General features: G+C 36.1%; 1 protein-coding gene across 8 annotated transcripts in view; it reads left to right on the top strand.

The window, feature by feature from the left end:
• The window catches only part of raskol (Ras GTPase-activating protein raskol), a 258900-nt gene that overhangs the window by 167057 nt on the left and 72277 nt on the right, over positions 1-19566 (top strand). Inside the window, exon 1 of one of the 8 annotated variants that reach the window (XM_089253810.1) lies at positions 13647-13811. The exons of the other annotated variants lie outside the window; for them this stretch is intronic. Within the exon in view, the coding sequence (XP_089109936.1) occupies positions 13745-13811 (67 nt within the window). The 5' untranslated portion in view covers positions 13647-13744. Of the gene's footprint in view, positions 1-13646; positions 13812-19566 lie in introns of those variants that run through there. 8 annotated transcript variants of the gene reach the window in all.

The following is a 19566-nucleotide window of genomic DNA, read 5'->3' as shown; positions in this document are numbered from 1 at the left end:
GTAGACTGCTTAATGGGATCACAGACAAGAGTTTATGGTTCAGGAAATTTAGCTATATGATCTAGGCAAAGGAAAGATATCCAGCCGGATCGCCACGTGTCCGTTTTTGCTGTGAATAAAAAAAACGTAGGTTATTGTGTAATATGCTGTAGAACAAAACGTGCACTCACACTCATGCAGTTAATAACGGCCGAAACTTCGATTTTTTCCTATAGGGATTCAAACCAGGTGTCAGTGGTTGCTATAGTCATAGAATTACGATTGATACGCAATATTTGCATGATGAAGAAAATTTTTCGACAATAAATGCATTCACAAACTCTGTTTTTCGGTATTCTCAAATGACCACAAAATTGTGTTGAAAAAAGGTTGAGGTTTTTAAGATACCGATGTGAAACGTAATATGTTGTTGATGTCTTCGTATAGAAAGATGCAAGATATAACTAAAAAATCTGAATTGATTCTGAAAACAAATGAGCGTTCTTTAAACACTGACGCATTAGTGACCCTGAAATTAGGCTCTGAAATGAATTCCAGAAGTCTCTTCAAATAACAAAGCTCAAAGAGATAGCTATGAAGAAAGATTTGTTTTCTTGAATATGTTTACATTGGAGGAACACAGGTGTCGGGAGGGAGGAATATGATAGAAGTGTTTAAAATTTTCAACGGGATAGATAACAGGGACTATGAGCTATTGATACACCGCCAATCAACTGCTTCGACAAGGGAGCATCAGTATCGTATAGTATAGGACAATTCCAGGTTGTGGTGTCGCAGGGAGTTTTTCTCTAATAGAATTGTTAATAAATGGAATAGCTTACCTCCGAGGGTCGTGAATTCAAACACAATCCATACGTTTAAAAAACCGTACGATAAACATATTGAAATAAATCGAGAAGCTATCCACATACTTAGATAAGACAAACTTTTTATGGGCAGTGTATTATATTTTATTGTTATTTTCGAGGTATATGCTTTTATATTGGGTTGCTGTATTTTGGTTATATTTGACATCCATATTTTTTTATGGGCATCCTTTTTCAGCCACCTGGTTGGGCAAATTGCCAGTTGTGGCCTTTATTTAATCCGTGCAATCGCTATACAAATAGAGAGTTAAAGACCCGATTGCTGCAGATAGTCATTCTGTATGATATTCGCTATATGTATACTAGAAAGGGAAAATATACTTAATATTGATTGACACGGCTTCTAGGAAATGCCAATGTTACCATGCAAAATGGGTGAAAATTTAATAATGACCGTCAATATATAATGCATGACGCCTATATTAATGGTCACAGTTATCAGTAGAAGGCAGACAAATATTTCTCATAAGTGCATTGAGCTCAAAGTACTAGAAATTCTTGGAAAAATCACCGTAAAAGCTATGTAAAATATGTCGCTACATCCAGTCATCGGATTGCTTTTAAAATGGGGTTCTTTAGTATTATCCTCTATAGGAATCCGCAAGACCGCCGCTTATTGGCATTTCAAACGACATGTATTAATCGAATGTAACTAGTTTTGATTTTTACTCTAGTGTTCGGCACGGCCTCCACATACTGCGGCAGGGACCACCACTACTACTTAACCGAACATGTACCTCGTACACATTCCTCTTCGGAATTTCTAACGAATCGGCACATGCCGGAATGTGTGTTCTGAGTGTATGCTTGGCCCTAACGTATTTATGTTGTCGAGCTGCGCTTGTTTCGTGTTCATGCTGCCATCTGGCTTCCATTTTCTGAAGTAAGGATGGAAATGCTTGAATTTTCATGTTTTGTGAGTATCGTGTTGTAGACCTGCCTGCTCTCTGCGGAGAGACTTTTTCAAATGGGAGATCGGCTCACACACACATTCGTGCCTTGAAGCTGGAAAACCGCAGAAAATCAACTTCAGCCGACCACCACTGTGCCGTCAACGCGTTTCGAACCTGGATCCTCGGGGCGAGAGTCCAGCACGATGCCCACACGACCGCACAGCGACCCCAGGCTTGAGTCTTTAGTGAAGCCCCTGATCAGATTTTTCACCGTTCCTCGTTCACCGTAGTGCATTTAGAGAGTGAGAAACAAAAAAATTATAAGAATCATCTTGGGCCTCCAGGCTGGAGCTCTGTCAGCCTCAGTCTTGTAGGGGCCGTGGTGTTCGGTAATAGATATGATGTGATATTCAGACCGTTTGTTTCCTCTTGATATTTATTTATACAATATTATTTTTCCGAGGCCTATACAAGACAATGCGGTGATGGGATTTGACAGAGGAGACGATTGATGCTGCATACAAAATCGGAAATTGAAGTCCAATCTACAGTATTTGATGGAAGGTTGTTCTCCGATCTAAAATTGTTCTGGGGAAAAACTAAATTTGAAGCAGCCATGTACCGAAATCAACTGATTCTGGAATTAATAAACGAGTTCGTGCAATGTATGCTGAAACATTCGGAAATTGCATTTCATAATTGTGAATTTATTTTTTTTTTTTGCCGGTACATGTAGCCGACATGTTTTCGGCTTTGACCAAAGTCGAAGCATGGCTTCTAACTAGCAAAGTTGGTTGATTGGCAAGGTCGGCGGGTCCTTGAAATGTTCTTCAGGTGAGAGGAGGAGAAGCAAAAAAGAGAGGCCACAACACAACTTCTTCCATCTAACTTTCAATAGTGATTAATCATTGAAGTGTAGCAACGATTCTTCCGATTTCTTTCCCACTCATTTCACCTTTATCAGATTTTTAGTCAGACTTTTCTTTTAGTTGTTGCATTCTTCATTACGCTCTTGAAATTTCCTCGTCGCATTTTGCCCCGTTAATACGCGTGGCAACATCCGTTAGTGGCGACAGTTCAAGTTTGCGTGCTCTGAAGAGGTTGAGATTGAAGGAATAACATTGACAGTTAATTTTCATTGTTCAGCTTCTCCGAAAGTGAGAGTTGCTATGAATTGCTGGTGGTTATCTGTGAGATAACTGAAGGAGGTTGTGCGGGGAGATGCGGTTACGGAGGAGAATTTCCATTATTACTTAAGATCACGCCATGTGTTTTTGATGACATTAATAGGTAATGCTTTGAAATTCAGCGATACAATTGTGAAACATTCTTCTTAATCGTATAAATGCCTGTAATCAATAATATTGGGATTAAAAAATATTCGTTATTCATACCTTTGATTGTTTTTAGATACTATTGCAAAGAATATTTTTGGCTGAATGTCTCACATACTCGTATATGAATCGATTCAATGGAATTCTAACGAAATCAATTAAAAAATCAATGATATAGAATATACAGGATGAACCTTTTTCAAGATGAAAGTCCTTTTCAGCTCAAATATCTCTTGAATCGTTGGTTATAGGGACAAACTTTCAATTAAAAAAGTATTAGAATATTGTTCCTATTTTAGATAAAAATGTCATTATTTTTTCTAAGGACCGTATATGTACCGAGATACAAAATTTAGATTTTTATACGGTCTTCATGTCCTCTAACTTCCCCCTTAAAAACTTGTTGCCTTGTCTCTCAACTAAAAAAAATCCATGTTTCTAAGTACAATATATGCTGAGATATTACTTGATTGAAAGTTAAGGGGGAATCTCAAAAATTTAGGAAACTTTTAACAATCAAACTTGCAACTTTGAAGAATTTCAACTTGTTTTTTCTCAAGTTTATCCTTTTAATAAATGACACTCTTTCTCTCATTTTCAGAGTTTTTGAACTCAAATATGTCGGTTAATATTGCACTTGGAGACAGGAAGGAAGTAGGAAGAAATTTTTTTGGGGTTCAAAACAAGACAATGCAATAACTTTGTAATCAAAAGCTAGAGGACTGGGTACCGTATGAAAAATTTAATTTTGTATTGCAGTACATGTACGGTCCCCTAGTAAAATAAATTACATTGCTAAAATGAGCACGTTATTTGATTACTTTTACTAACTTAAAATATGTTCCTCTAACCAACGATTCACGAGGTATTTGAGTTGAACTGGACTCAAGTTTTCACCCTGAAAAGAATATTTTACAATTTATGGAAACATTAAAGGGATCTAAACCATTCTTTAAAGGTTGAAAGAAATTCATCATTCCTATACTGTTTTGATACTTTTTCGCAGTTGTAGAACAAGTATATATTCCTGTGGGGTTTATTCTGTATACAGAAGTTGTTGGTTCCATTATCGTACGTTTGAACGTTCATCTGATGACATTAAATATTCCCTTATACAGTCGAACTTGGTCAATTCGAAGTCAAAAGTCACTGGAAAAAACTTCGAATTATCCAGTTAATCTATCCTGGATCTGAAAAATGACTACAAATTGCAACTTAATCATCAACATTCAGATAGGATAATAATTATCAATTATTAAAATTTTATCATCAGTTACGAAACTGATTTTCCCAAATTTTAACAATTTTATAATTATAATTATTGGTCTTTGCTGCTACATTATCTCACTGTTCTGGAATCAGCATCACTGCAGAATTTCGATATCATGTTCAAGGCCTGATTTACGAAAACAATTAATGGTCGTCCGTTACCAAACTGTTTCCAAAATTTTTCTTATCATTTTTATGCTATCAAGGACAAGGCCGACTCTGAACATTTTAAAAGTGTAAGCGAATAATATTTTGGTGATAAAAAAAATCGTCGCCTTTTGTGGCCGCGTAGTTCGCAGGATTCAAGGTCTGGCCCTGATCAAGCAAATATACTCTCATTAACGCATTACAATCTGAACTTTCCGATACTTTCCATACTCTCAATGACGACAAAAAGATTCAGATTTTAAATATTACACCTTGATGTATAGATTGAAAAGCATAATATCGGTATTAAGTGGTACAGTGTCCATGCATTCCAGCAGAACAATGTTAAAATGAGCATTAAATTATCAAAATAAAGAGTAAAGAAAAACAGAATTTTCAAACATTTATTAGTCTTTCAAAAGTTGTTGTTTAACAACTTGATCGAAAAAAGCAGTCTGGTTTCTCGTAGAATTTTTCCAAACTAAATTTGTTCATAAAAAAATCGTGATTTTTTCCCTCCAACTTCGAATTATCAAAAAAATTCGAATTAAACAAGAAATTTCGACACCAAATTAGATAGAAAACTCGAGAGGAGTTCGTAAAAGTTCGAATTATCTAAAATTCGAAATTAACCAAGTTCTACTGTACGTGATCATTTTTTTATTTGTCCGATTCAGAAACGTGAAAAATGTAGAACTGGTTCTTGCCGTTTTTCTTATTCTCACCTTTCAGATCAATTGAGGCCTACATTTCGAGATTAATACCAGCGCATAACTGAAGATAGTTACGGAATTCATGATTAATGGTACTAGCTTGTGTGAAAAGCATTCCCCCTTCCCCCCCCCCTTTTTTTTTCCGCCGCGATGCAATTGATGAGTGCGGGAAAGATTGTCTTGGTATTGTCATAGAAATAGTTTTCAAGATAATGAGATCTGGAATTTTTATACGCTTAGGTGATGAAAAAAAAATCGTTCACACGATTCAGAGATAAATGCTTTCGTGTTTTTATTATTATAAGTATTTCTTTCTTGGCAGCAAGGAGTTAGTGCCCTTTATCTCGAAGCTTTGCCTCCTGAATCGACGGGGGGTCAAATCGATATCTTACGGCAGCTTCTGGGCACGAAGCTCGCGATTTATCGAAAACAATTGCCGCCGGAAACTAGCAAATAGGTCGACGGCCATATTTGAATATCATAAACTTCTTTCCGGGTTGTGGAGAGGGTTGAAAGCTAAATTGATTTGGATCTCAATTTTCATAGTAATGGCTTGTAATTTAAATTGTTCGTTCTTTTTTTTGTTGGCCAAAGTGTTTTTTTTTTTTTAGCCAAGACTATTCAAACAATGTCTCGATGTCGGAAGAGTTATGCATGTGTCGAAGCCATTTATTTTTTGTTTATTGTTATCAAAAGAATTTTCGTTTTTTCAAGGTTAGTTTGTCTATTTGTATTCGGGTTTATGTTTTCTGATTATAGGGGGAAAATGCGTAAGAGTGTATTTTACGCACTTTTAGTTATTTTTATTGTAAAAATGAAACACTTGAAGAGATGAAGTGTCCCAAAAATATTTCACGAAACATACTTTATTAAATTAGAAATAAAGATACGGGAAATGAGAGCGGTAATTTTTTTGCCCCCTAAGATTGAACAATAATGTAGCAGCATTCGTATTTACACGAATGCCCTATTATGTAATAACTTCGTAATTAGAGTCACCACTCCTTACATCAAAGGTGCTCAACCTTTAGGAGAGTGCGAGCCACTTCATAAAGGGATCTGAACCACAGGTTACTTACGTTGTATGTAAATGTGGCGCAAGGCCCTTAAGTAATCTAAAAATGTGGGCGGACTAATTAAGTGGTCTGGAACAGAGCCGAAGATCACTAAAGTGATCTATAAATGCACCCCCGGTCACTTCAGTGCTCTGGTAGTGTGACACGGATCACTCAAGTGATCTGTAAATATGCCGCGGGTCACTTACGTCAGTGTTTCTCAACCGCTGAGTCCTCACATCATTCACACCGAGCAGTCGTTTCATTTTCCTCATTTATTTTCCATTGATTGTGTGTTTGGCCAGGCCTTCTCACAAAAATGAATGTAACTGGGGCCGAGGACTCACAAAAATTGAGAAAGACTGGCTTACGTGATCTAAGAATGTACCATGAGTCATTTAAGTTATCTGAAATTGTGCTTGTGAAGTTACTTGATATCTGCGTGCCTGTTGAGTGCTCTGGATCTGTGCCTGCCATACCTCCTAGAGACAGAAGGCCTCTGCAGTGTTTGCCATAAACGTCATCCAGACTACCTAGCAAGTTTGTTACATTTTAAAACACATCTTATCTCATTTTAAACGCATCTTATTTCGTTTCTTCTTGTCTTGGCGTAGAATCTTCCTGATTGGCGCACAAATACCGTATAGTGATTGGATGTGGGGCATAGAAATCACCAATTCTGAGGCCGATCATTTCTTTTCCTCACAACGATGATACTGGAACGAGCAGGGAATTATTTTTCCCTGAATATTCTCAGAGAAAATGGACTACTTACTGACGTCACAAGCAGACTGCGGAGGCCTCCTATCTCTAGGAGGTGCTGGCCTGCCCCGAGGTCACTCTCTACAGTGATTTTCAGTCTCGCTGCAGAGAGCAACAGGCCTACAACGATGAAATCTTCAAACATTAACTTAGGGCTTTTTCAATGCAAACATCCTTTTTTTCCTTTTATGGTCTCGACCAGCCTTTGCTTTCTTTACTTGGAGATTTCACTTCATTTTTAACAGAGGAAACTCGCATCATAGTTATGTACATACTCTAATCCGCCCATGTACTGCTTTCTAAATTGGTCATTGATAGCAACATCCTGCTATGCAGTTAAAGTCGACACACAATAACGTGAAAGTTCAAAGCTTTCTCATCAATCACATAGAAAAAAATTAAGATTTATTCTCAGAAAAACCTACTAACATGACAAAATTACATTTTACTTAATAAATTGGGGACATCAAAGGTGTTATCAATAATGGTAGTTTCTGGATATAATTCAAAACACGTGTTGACTTGATCATATTAATTTTTACTTGCCTTGCTGTCAACAGAAAAACTGCATGAGTACTCTTACGCGACCGTGCACTTTCAGACACCTATCCCCCTACAATAATATGGAAACTGTTTTATGTAATTCGTCATGTCTTTCTATTTTAAATCTCCATGGAATATCCCTTCCACGCACAACAATTTAAATTCATGGGGGGTGGGTGTTATATGCGTAATGTTTTCTTGAAATATCGATAACAGCATGATATAAATCAATCATCCCCGTATAACATTTTATCAGTTCTTAGGTTCCGTTGATATGGAAAAGAAATATTCTTGATAACTGCTATCGCTATTCAAGTTTTTTAACCGTTATGCTCATCATTATTAAAGTGTGTTACCTTTCGAAAGGCAATTATTAATTGATAGATTCGTATAAACATAAACATGAAAAGTTACATTTGTACAGATAAGTTCGAGCAAAAACGAGAAACTAATTTTCTCCTAGAGCCGAAAACGGGCTGTAGGTCTGGAAAGAGATCATCTTATCTTCCGACAATAACAAACTTCAAGAACAATATATATATATATATATATTTTTTTTTTTTTTGAAATAAGAAAAAGTTTGTCTTTCAGCTCACCTTCTAGCATTGCAGGTTTTTTTTTCTCTAAGGCATAGGAAATGGCTGTAGAGAAATGAGTTCGTGTTTCCCACCATTCGGAAACCATTTCTGATGTTCCTAATGTTTCCACGTCTGCAAATAAGCGTACGAAAAAAATATAACTTGTAAAAGTTTAGTTCTGCAATGAGATAGATATAAGGAAAAAAAAGTTAGTATAGTTGCTGCTGGTTTATATTGCTGTACTTTCTAGTTGTAGATGGCAGCAAGGAAAGGGTACAGAAATCTAATAACCTCTCTATTTTGTGCTCATTTTTTCGCTTTTTTGGCGTCGAGTCTTATCACTATTTTCCAGCTATGGTGGTTTACTTCCCCTGAGGGAGAAAAACATTTTTTTTTTTTTTCAAACTTTCTCCCACAATATTGAGGTTTCTTGAGAAAGACAGGAAAAAAAACTGACGATAATTGGTTCTAACTTATATAAAGACCCTACAAGCAATTTTGTATAGTATCTTAAGTTTCGTTGCAATTTAACAAACAGAGAAGACACTTACACTATATACAGTGTTTAAAATGAACGGTTTCTTATGGTGAATTTATTTCGTACACTATTTTCAATATATATTGTATTCCAATGCAAATAACCATAAAATGACCGAAACGAAAAAGACATGACGTTACTTCTTTATTTTCTTTTTTAACTTTACGCATGTGCGTGAATGAATACGCTCTCCCGAATTTCCATATTCGTGTTCACGATAAACTAATTTTCCTCGTGAATGTGTGAAAAGTACAATTTTATGAAAGGTTTTTCACCTGTATAATTCGGTAAACCGCGTTGTACGTTTCTTGACTTAAGTCAAAAGAGTCATCGATGGTTGGAGAATTTCTCATTTGTTAAAGAAATACCTAGCATATTTGCTATCACTTATTTTATTGATTATATCGAAGATGAGACTATCAAAATAGAGACAATTACTCTGACCGGAAGTGTTTCACAATTGCAATATCCTGTATCTTTTCACTGTCTTGACACGCTTCAAATTGTACCTCTTCTGCTAAAAGTAGTCTCTAAAGAAAGTTAATTGAAAGAAAACGAGACAATTGTTCTTCTGGCGTCACGGTCTTGCCGAAACCTATCTTGTTTGTATTTAAGGATTCATCTGTACTTTTCTTTCTCCTTGGTGGACGTCTTGACTATTTCGGTTTTCATTACGTCGTAAAGAGGAAATTCGATTGAAAAACTCAAATTAGTTGCTCACATTTAGTGATTTTTAATTCTCGCATAAGTTAGAGTTGGTTGGCGTGAGCCACTTTCAAAAATACCTATTGATATGTGTGATGCAAATTTTCTTTTCATTTACGTTTTGTGTTGAATTGGAATGATATATTAATACGACAAACATCCATCCCATTTTTTTTTTCTATTTTAATGTCTTATTTCTATTTTTTCAGTGAGTTGTACCTGCGATGGTAATTTTTTTTTATAATTCATGGGCGTCTGATAAAATGCTATCCTTACTGTGAGGGAGAAAATAATATCCATATGCTGCGTGTGAATTTACACGTAAAGGTAATGGTAGTCAAATCTAATAAATTTATCTCTCTCATTTTTACTTATCTTGGGGTTTGCAATATTCCAATTACAGTAAAACCTCTTTGAAGGGCCGCTTATTTCTGATCTGACTTTCTTCCATACATAAAATTTCGGATTTCTCTCCATTGAAGAAGCAAGGGTAAATTTTAGCTTTGTCATATGGATATTTAATTTTGTAGCTCATACAAGTTGCCCTATTGTTTTTTTATCTGTGAAATGCAACTGTTCATGGTCGTAAACACGTTAGAGCTACACATATACACTTTCCAGCTTGCACTAATTCGTTAGAAATTCCCCAGAAGAATGTTTATAGGGGTGCGTGTACGGTTTTTTAACAGTAGTGGTGACTGTTTTTCCATGGCCAGTAAGGGTATTGGAATTATACCAATGTGTACTTGATGCTGTGCTATGAGAAAAATATGAATGGGATAGTTTGAAGGCAAATTAATTGTGAAAGGCTTTTTAGAGGATGCAAATTAAGTGATAAGCAAAATAAAACTGAATACAGTGGATCCCGTGTAGAACGTTTTACAAAAACTGCCATAGAAAACCTAAGCGGGAAAAACGCTTTAAACGGAAAATCTCGATAAGTATTAAGTTAGTAAGAGTTAGGACCACGAAAATAAATCGTAGTAAGCGGGAACTTTCTAAATGGAAACGTTATAAGCGGGATCCACTCTATAAGTAAAAATTATAGAAATTGCAAATATTTGTAGACATGTATGAATGAATAAGTTGAAATTTCTTGAACGATTGGGGTGAGTGGAAAAATTTTTACTCGGCATTAATAGTTCAATCCATTTCATGATAAAAAAACATTTCATTTGTTGCTTTTTCAACGCTGTGTGGAAAATCACAAAAAGCAAGAGTGTACTGTATTCAACTTCAATAAAATACAATGCAGTGGATCCCGGTTATAACGTTTTTCAAAAAAACCACCATGAAAACGCTGTAAGCGAGAAAATGCTTCAAACGGGAAATCTCGATAAGTAGTCAAACCTCGTTAGTGCGTCACCCGGTTAACACGTCACTCCCTTTATCGGGTCACTTTTTGGAAGTCCCAATTGTCCTCAAGCAGGAATTGGCACAGCTATGGCTTACTCCGTTTAACGAGTCACTCCACTTACTAAGTCATATTTTTTCTCTCCCAAGAGTGACTCATTAACGAGGTTTGATTGTATTAGTGAGAGTTGGGACCATGAAGATACTGAGCGAGAAAATGTTCTAAGTGGGAACGTTATGAGCTGGTTCCACTTCATAATATTTTACATTTCTGTGCTCAGATGGCAAAATATAATAAGTCACTTTTTCGAAATTTCACGAGGGCAAATTTGTGAACAATATTTTGTAGAAATATGATACTGTGGCTTTTTGACTTATTGCAATTTGCCTCCGTTGGTTCCTGATAAACCGAAAGAGATGAACGAAATTTTGTCACCTTCCAAAATTTTGACGAACGAGACTCCAGAATGCAAACAACTTAATTTTTTGTGAAAAGTGACTTTTGTAACATTTTGCCATTTGACCACAGATTTGTTCAGCTAAATTCCCCGTATTCTAATGATTGATTCCGATTATATCTAAATTTCTAGATATTTTTTATAGTCTAGGTTCTATCTAATTGACACAACCTTGTTTAAGATAACTTCATCGTATAATACGTACTAACAAAAAGATTTGTAAAGGTTTTAAAATGTCTTCAGTGAGTGAAAAGCTCGGACTTCGATTGTTGTACCGGTCAGCATTCAACCAGTTATTGTATTTGCGTGCGACATCAAATCAGAGATTGTTTCGGAGCCCTTTCGGTCTTCTTTTTTTATCCGTTGATTTAAAGTACTATTGTTTCTTACCATTTTTTTGCATGGGCCTTTGAAAGAATCTATTGCGCAAGAATTTTTCATCATCGTTGGAATTCGTTGTTCCGTTATAAAACTTAAGAAAGAAGATGAAAACGAATGACGGCGATTGATGTAGTTCGTCGACCCGTTACGAGACCTTATAAGTTTAAAGGTAATCGGTCCTTTGATGGAACGAACCGATTCTTTGTCTCCTGGTCGTCATTAGATTCGCTTCGTCAAACAATCGCATTTATTGAATTTTCCCGAATGGTCTAGAAACGAACGTGAATTTTCATTTGCGTGTGATGCTTAATAGTATCAAAAGGATCTACTATATATGACCTACTCAAAATGAATGAATAAAAAAAGACATTTTCAGCGTGAAATGGATGACGCGAAATCCGAAACGAAAAATGTCTGAAGAAACGATAAATCAAACACATTCATAATATATTCATAGCAAACAAATAAAAATGTTTTTTTTACAAGTTATATATCTCACCGAGAAATAAGAATGAGGTCGCCCGTGTTTTGAAGTTCAAGTTTGCCAACAGAGAACACGTTTTTTTGTCTCGTTGATGTTTGATGACCTTGAGTAGCAAACGAGCTTCACTAATGCATTTCATTCACCATTCCTTATTATTACTACGATTTAAGTTTCAAGGGCTGGTCTTTACGCAGCCGGTATTTAGCGCTGCTTTTTTTGTATACAGTAGGCTATATACCCGTTCAACTTCGTAACTGGTCGTTGTATGTATGACCCCGCAGTTCAGTTGACCAAGTGCCCCAAAGCATAGGAGCTGGTTTTGTAGTTTTATATCAGGCATCAGGTCAATTGAATGCATCGCGGTGTCATCGTACGGTTTTGTTTCTTTTTGCTGCCCACTTCACAGATTCTCATCGGGGATTGATGTCGCAACACTTGCGAGCTCGTGTTTTTGTTGTGTGGTGTGATTTTGATATTTCCTAGTTTTGAACTCTTCCAGAGCTTCATCGTTAACTCAATAGAATATTGATGTTTTGATGAAAGCTCAACAGTGCAATTCAAAAGTTCTGCCTTCCTATGATGTTGTATGCAAAGAATACGGAAGTTCTGTAACCAATACCTTGATTGGTGTATTTTTTTTTTTTTTCGTTTTCGATCCAAAAGGCGAAAGAAGTATCACATTCATTCGTTTACATTTAACATTGAGGACTTTTTTTAAAGGTGCACTTCTATGATGCCTTGGCTTATCTGCTTAGACCGTTAGTCGACCATTAACGAAGAAAAAAATCGTTCTGCAACAGAAAGTGCCAACGAAGTGTCCTTGTGCAACGGAGACATTTTCTAGGCGTTGGAAAGAAATATGCACGCATATGCTCAGAAAAAAAAGCATGAGGTAAAAGAGAGATGACGACGAGTTTCGCAATGTTATTTTGGACATTGTTTTGCGTAAAGTTGAATAGAGTTGTGGGGAAAAGGTGACCGGGGTCTATGTGTCTTCCGTCATTATTGTGGACCGAGACAAGGAAAAAATGCTATTAGATAGTGTCTTGTAAGTTTACCCACGGAGATTGGAGGTTTGTGAGTGGCCTTTAATAAGGATGGATGAAAAAAAAGCCACCCCCTTACCATTGCTTCGCATGGCTGCTTCTATAGGACGCTCTCGAAATACCTACAACTTTTCGGTTATCCCGAGGACTTAATTGGCTTCAAGAAATTGCAGCGGCACAGGATGTGATTGTACCTCTACTTTCTATTGTGAGCTCTATGAAAGAATTCCTTTTTGTGACTTTGCCAACATTGATGTTTTCGGCAATGAGATTTCATGTTCAGTCGTCGTACTTGTTGGTCATCGCTTTCTATTGATTTTTGTTTTCCATCTTTTCCATTGAACCCAATGATGTTATAACTCGAATGATTATGGTGGTCGAGCTTGTTTTGCTCCAGATGCTAGAATAAACAAAATAATTGAAAGAGAAGAAAATTGGACGGCTTTTATTTGATATTGCTGAATCGAATACTAGTGTTTTGATTTTTTTTTTTTTTTCTGTGGAACGCAATCAAACTAAGTTACTTCCTCATTAATATAAGTTGACGTCTGAATTTGGATAAGTAAGTGTGCATAGTGCACGCACAGTGAATTCCCTGGAGAGTGTTCTTCAAACCAGCATGCGGACATTCCGGTATCGTCGTAGGAGCCAGAGAGGCAAAGTGAAAAAAAAAGGTTTAAGAAGAGGTAAGCCGTTATGTTTCTTCAATATTAGGCATAATAGCGATAAGAATAACGAAACGCCATGTTTCCAATCTCACCAAATTAATTTTTTACTCGGTTTTTTCATCGATAATAGCGTGGAAGGTGTCAATTAATAATAAATTTTTCTTTTCATTTGCATATCCCAATATATTGAAAATCCGACGCTGCCTCGTTTCCATCTTTTCTACGTTCTCTTTGTTCTCTCTAATTCCAGAATAAAGCGCGTGCGATTCCTTGTACATATTTCTTGTTTCTTTTTTTCATTTTCGGGAGGCAATCCTCGCCCAATATCTGATATGCGTGCATCTTCCCTACGAAAGATTGAAAATAATTTCTGGTAATCGTAAAAATGGAAATGGAATCTCGGCAACCATCTTGAAGCTACGAAGAAGAAATGAGCTCCCATTCCTAAGTGAAGAGAGGCAGCTTGCGAGTTTTCTCGGGAAAAAAAACTTTTTCGAATATGAATACTGGCAGTAATGACCAGGCCGTTGTCAATGATGAATTGCTTTGTCAAGTCGATTTTCATCCCTCCCGGTTTTCTAATCGAAATGAGATGCGGAAACCCAATGGCCTTTTTATTCTAATATCAGAAATCGTGAGTATATGACTATCGGTCTCTTTTTGATTTATTTTAGTTCATTATATTTGTATTTTCCCTTTTGTTGAAAACATCTCCAAGTTCCGTTTGTATCGTTTATGAACATTTGTTTATCGATAGCAGGTAAAAATGGTGAATTACGAGATTCCAGATATTTTTAATAATACCGCATATGTGAGGTCGAATGGTGATAATATTTGTGATGAATTTTTTTAACGGTAATGTTTCGTTATTGTTATACAAAAAACCAATTAGTATTTGTGAATCATAAATTCTGCTTTTTATGACATTTCAGTTCAAAATTAGGACAGTTTGCATACAAATGTTAACGCCATATAATTCACTAATTCAAATTAGTGAACGAAAAAAATGGCTCGGGGATCCATGGTGTTCTTAAGTCAGCCACCTCGTTGGGCAATTTGCCTGTTGTGGCGTTGTATTTGTATTTGTGTGCGCGCACGCCTGCCTTGCACGGGGGGGGGGGGTATTTTATTTTATATTTTTATGGAAACCTTGAGGACTCTCGTCTGTTAATGTTATGTGTTTAAAATTTAAAATTTTTTTATATTTTTGAATACAGCATAAGATTTGAGAGTGAATATTTACTTAAAAGTTCAGTGAACATATTTATAATGTAACACTTTTGAATCGCTGGTGTGAATTGATTGAATCTCGGTGTTCTTTTCAAGCACACCTATCCGTTGTTCATGACGTCATTGAGGAAAGCTTGTTTGAATTTCAGTGTATTGTAGAACATAACGCGCAATAAACATCATTCTCATAATTTCCATCTACGAGTGTTGATCTCTCTCATCAGGGTCTGTTTCGTAGTATCATAATCATCTGTTCCGCGTCAGCGAATTCCGTTCTTTTCTCTGGAGATGTTTTACTCTGATAATAATTTTATTCGAAATTTTCCTGTTTTGGGAGAAAATTTGAATTCGATTTCCGGGAGTTGTGTGCTACCCGAATAATGCTGAGAGTGAGAATATGCGTATAGTGGATGTGTATGTGAAGTAGGCGAAAAATAGTTCGTTTATAAGGGAAAAAAAAGAGATAAATGCGTTAGAGGGAAACAGAGGAACTCTTTGGACTTCACTCAGATTACTTCTCAGAAATCTCATTTCACGCTTTTCACATTGGATGCTGCTGTTGGTTGGTCTGTCTCTTTGGCAAGAGATAAAGTACTACTTCTAACTACTGAATGGCAGTGCGTTTGCGGGGGTGGCGGCAGCAAAATAAAAACGTGAAAAGACGAAAAATAATAATCCACATTTTTTTTCTATCTCTTATGTATCCGATCATTACTTTCATCTGTGGTCTGCTGTTAAAAAATAGGTTTTTTTCCCCTTCATCTTTCTCTTCCTTATTCGCACATTTTACGAACATTCGTTAATGTCTCGAAGTTCTTGGAAGAAAATCCGCGAAGAGTGGAGGTTCTGCCACATCTGGCATCGTATTTAACCTTTAATCTAGAGATTTCTAACGAGAGAATTCAGCTCTTGATCCAATTTGTGTTTTAAAAATTATATATCTATTCACACATACATGTGAGAAGAGGAATGCGTGGTTATATATATAGAAGAAATGGGATGATGTGAAATTTTTGATTTGAAAGTGGTTTTTAACTGGCTTGAATTAGATTTGCAATTTTGTTAGCTTCTCGGAAAAATTTTGCATTCTGTTAGCAATGGTGGAGAGACATTGTTCGAGGAGCCATTATCTACTTCGTTTCTTCCATAAAATTCGTTATTTTTACCAATCAGAATTTTCCTAAAAGTTATCTTCAGATCTTTTCTTAATGAATGCCAACTTTATCAATTACTACGTTACGATTTTTTTTTATTTCACTTGCGAGAAATCCCTCCTTCTTTTGTCTTGCCTATTTTTAGCAATGAAGCTGTCATCTGACACGAAATTATGGCAATCTTCATGTTCCCTTAGGACACTGCGCGATTCTGTTTGAGCAAGAAAAAGAAATGGGACAAAAATGGTTTTCTGCCGTGCAACCCGTTTCTGAAATAATTTTTCATAGAGGAGCAAAACACACAAGCGTAACTTTTACGCCGGCTGCTGGTCTCGTGTTGGAAATCACGAAATCATTTATACGTATAAGGTATATGTATAGATATATCAAGACACTGTGGTTGGAGACCTTTTTTTTCAGTGTTGTAACCAGCAGGAAACGCGTGATTACGAGAAATGGAAACAAGAAAATTTTTTTGTCTATCATTTTTTCTCTCTTTTTTTTCATAAAGACAATGTGGTGGACAATGAATGCCTCGCCCAACTTATGCACGTGCGGAGGAGAGTATAACTGTTATCGACGCATCGAGGAACTCTCTTCTGTCATTGTAAAACAAAACGAGTAGTAGGAGTGCGGTAGTAAAAGAGAAATTGGCTTTATAATCACTTTCATTGTCTTTGTTTGAAGACCACAAGAAAATGCGGCTGTTGTAGCGTTTCGAAGCGTGCCTTGATTACTAATGTCATCTCTCTTTTTGCCCCAAAGTACGCATTGTTTGAATATTTTTAACAAGCCTCATGAATATGATGGGTTCTACTCTATATATCGTAAAAGGGGTTCCATGAAGATAGTAATAGAAATTTTTTACTTTGTTTGTATTATCTCATGCTATACCATTCATTGGTATGAGTGTTCTTTTACTTGTACGTTTCATTTGTTGTCCTGTATAGATGATTAACGAAATAGGGTGATTTATAGAAACTTTGATCATTTGATCATTTTTGTGGGACCACGATCATTTTCTGCACACGAGGGCTAATTAGACCGTGACGTACAATTTATTGCCGATTCCGAACGGCAGGCTTGTTTTTTATACTCATCGAGAGATTGGTGCGCTAACCCCTCGATGGGAGACTCCCTGCGGTAGCAATTTTTTCTGCGGTCATGTCACCGTTTCTGTTATACCCCCGTGTCAGGAAAGTTTTCTAACAATGACGAACCGGGTATCGAACTCGCGACACCTCTAAGCATTCTTTGGTACTTTAGGCGAGTATCTTATCGAGCTGGTCTATCGCGCCGAAAGAAAATTTGATTGAAATTTTTGTTTATTTATTTATTTTTATCTTTTTTAATATCAAATCAAATTTGTTGTTATCATTATACAAGTACAAAAATATGAAAAAAATATAGGAAAAAAATTTACCAAAGATACAAGTAAAAAAAAATGACCCAGTCTGGTAAATGCTAGTGAACTTTTTTAGTGTGGACAACAAAATATTGAACGGATAAAATTACATATATAAACGGCAACGAGTGCAGTTTAAAGAGAGAGAGAGAGAGCTACATCAAAAAAAAATTATATATATATTAGTTTCAGTATGTAATTGAATTATAATACAAATAAATATTTGTATTGTCATTCATTCTCGTTACTTTCTTAATCATTTATTTGTCTTCTGTTCTATTGCACGGAATCGAATATATATTGCTACGTAGGAAATTTTCGTAGTTGGCAGCTCTTGGAAGATCTAATTTTCATGGATGAATTACGCAGATCATGCATGTTGTATCACATGAAATTAACAGTCGGTACTGTATATAGCAGAATACCTTCGTATAAGTCTCATCGGTCTATGTTCGTCTACGCTAATTCCACCATGTGTATAATATCTGCGATTTTTACAGCATTTTTTTAATTAAAGCCAGGGTTTTTGGCCAATTAACTAATATTTCTATGAATTTATATTCAAAATTGTGCCTCGACTTGCGTAATTAACGGCGGTCCCACCTGTCACGTAACTTCGGAGTATTAATGTATATTACACTAAACGAAATGTGAACGTTTAGGAAAAAAATTTGGTATAGAATTTATATATACATGTTTCTCTGAATTTTTATCTTTAACTTAGTCTTAAAGGATTATAAACTGTTCCTGATCTGTTATCTATTGTGTTCCGACTGCTATCGTTGAAGTTGTTATGCATGAATATGAATTTATTAAATGTATTAGAAAAGAATAAGATGGCGGTTTTTTATTGTGTAAGAATTGATTAGTTTTAAAGATATCTATCGGAGAATATTTTTGTCTTGATGTGTTTTCTCCACGTAAACTTGATAACACATCGATATTGATGTACGTCGTGGATAAGGAATTGCAAACTTTTAGTATCATTTCGTAAAAATCTGTCGAAATTTCTGTGATCGAATCCCACGTATGAGGTGCGACAACTTTCGCCTCTATGCCAAGGGCGTTAACAGGTCGACTGGTGACCTTCTCGCAAATAGCTTTATGGAATCCCCTTCCCCGTATCCTCTTGCATATTCTCAATAAACAGGCTATTCAAGCACTACAGTACTTTTCTTTTCCGTATACTTCTGCTTCTCCCTCTACCGGTGCGCATGGTTAGAGTATTCTAGAGTGTTGCCAACGGTTTTGACCCAGAAACTCCCCCCTCCTTTTTCAAACAGAAATCTAACCCCCCTGCAGAAATCGATGCTTCTTTTCCTTAAGAAGTCAGAAGTTTGTAAAAGATGTTTCGACTTTTTTTTAAGTTACTTTTGACATATGATCATCGTAGATCGGCAGTGCTTTTTTGAATTTCTGAATAAATTTGAGTGTTATTTGAATTTTAAACCGTATTGCTCATTGTCTATCACTAAAATGTTCTATTTATTTAAAATGATTTTAACGGAGGGTTGTTTTTTTAGCTTGTTTTCCGGTGTTAGCGCAATTTTTTTCTTCCAAACTGACACTGTATTGGAGACTGTTAATTTATTTTCAGACTTTTGCCTGGCTATTGATTTGGCTGCATTCCGAGACTAGTTTTTCGTTTCCCGTAATTCTCTTTTCTACCTTAAGATTAATTACTCGCACTTATTTCTTTTCATTGTGGTGGTCTCTTAGCTCCTCGGAGACAGGATTCACCTCGGCCAGAAGTACTGTAGATATGCAGGTAGAAAGTAATGCGTTAAGTGGAAGCCTAGGGAAGGCTTTTCAGAAGAGAGAAGGTAGGGTGAGAAAGGCTTTTCTCCCTTTTCGAGTCTAATACTTGAAGTGTTCCAATATATCAAGGAATTCCGTGGTTTTCAGATGGAACTTGTTTCTGCTCCTTTTTCAGCTAAAGAGCTCTGGATTCACTTCTATCTTAACCGTTATTGATTCGTGAACA

The sequence above is a fragment of the Pholcus phalangioides genome, unplaced genomic scaffold, assembly GCF_987345545.1.
Source record: "Pholcus phalangioides strain wild (caught in Gottingen) unplaced genomic scaffold, Ppha-v1.0 ptg000039l_1, whole genome shotgun sequence".
Taxonomy (NCBI): domain Eukaryota; kingdom Metazoa; phylum Arthropoda; class Arachnida; order Araneae; family Pholcidae; genus Pholcus; species Pholcus phalangioides.
The sequence above is the reverse complement of the archived record's forward strand: the minus strand, read 5'-3'. Positions and strand labels throughout refer to the sequence as shown.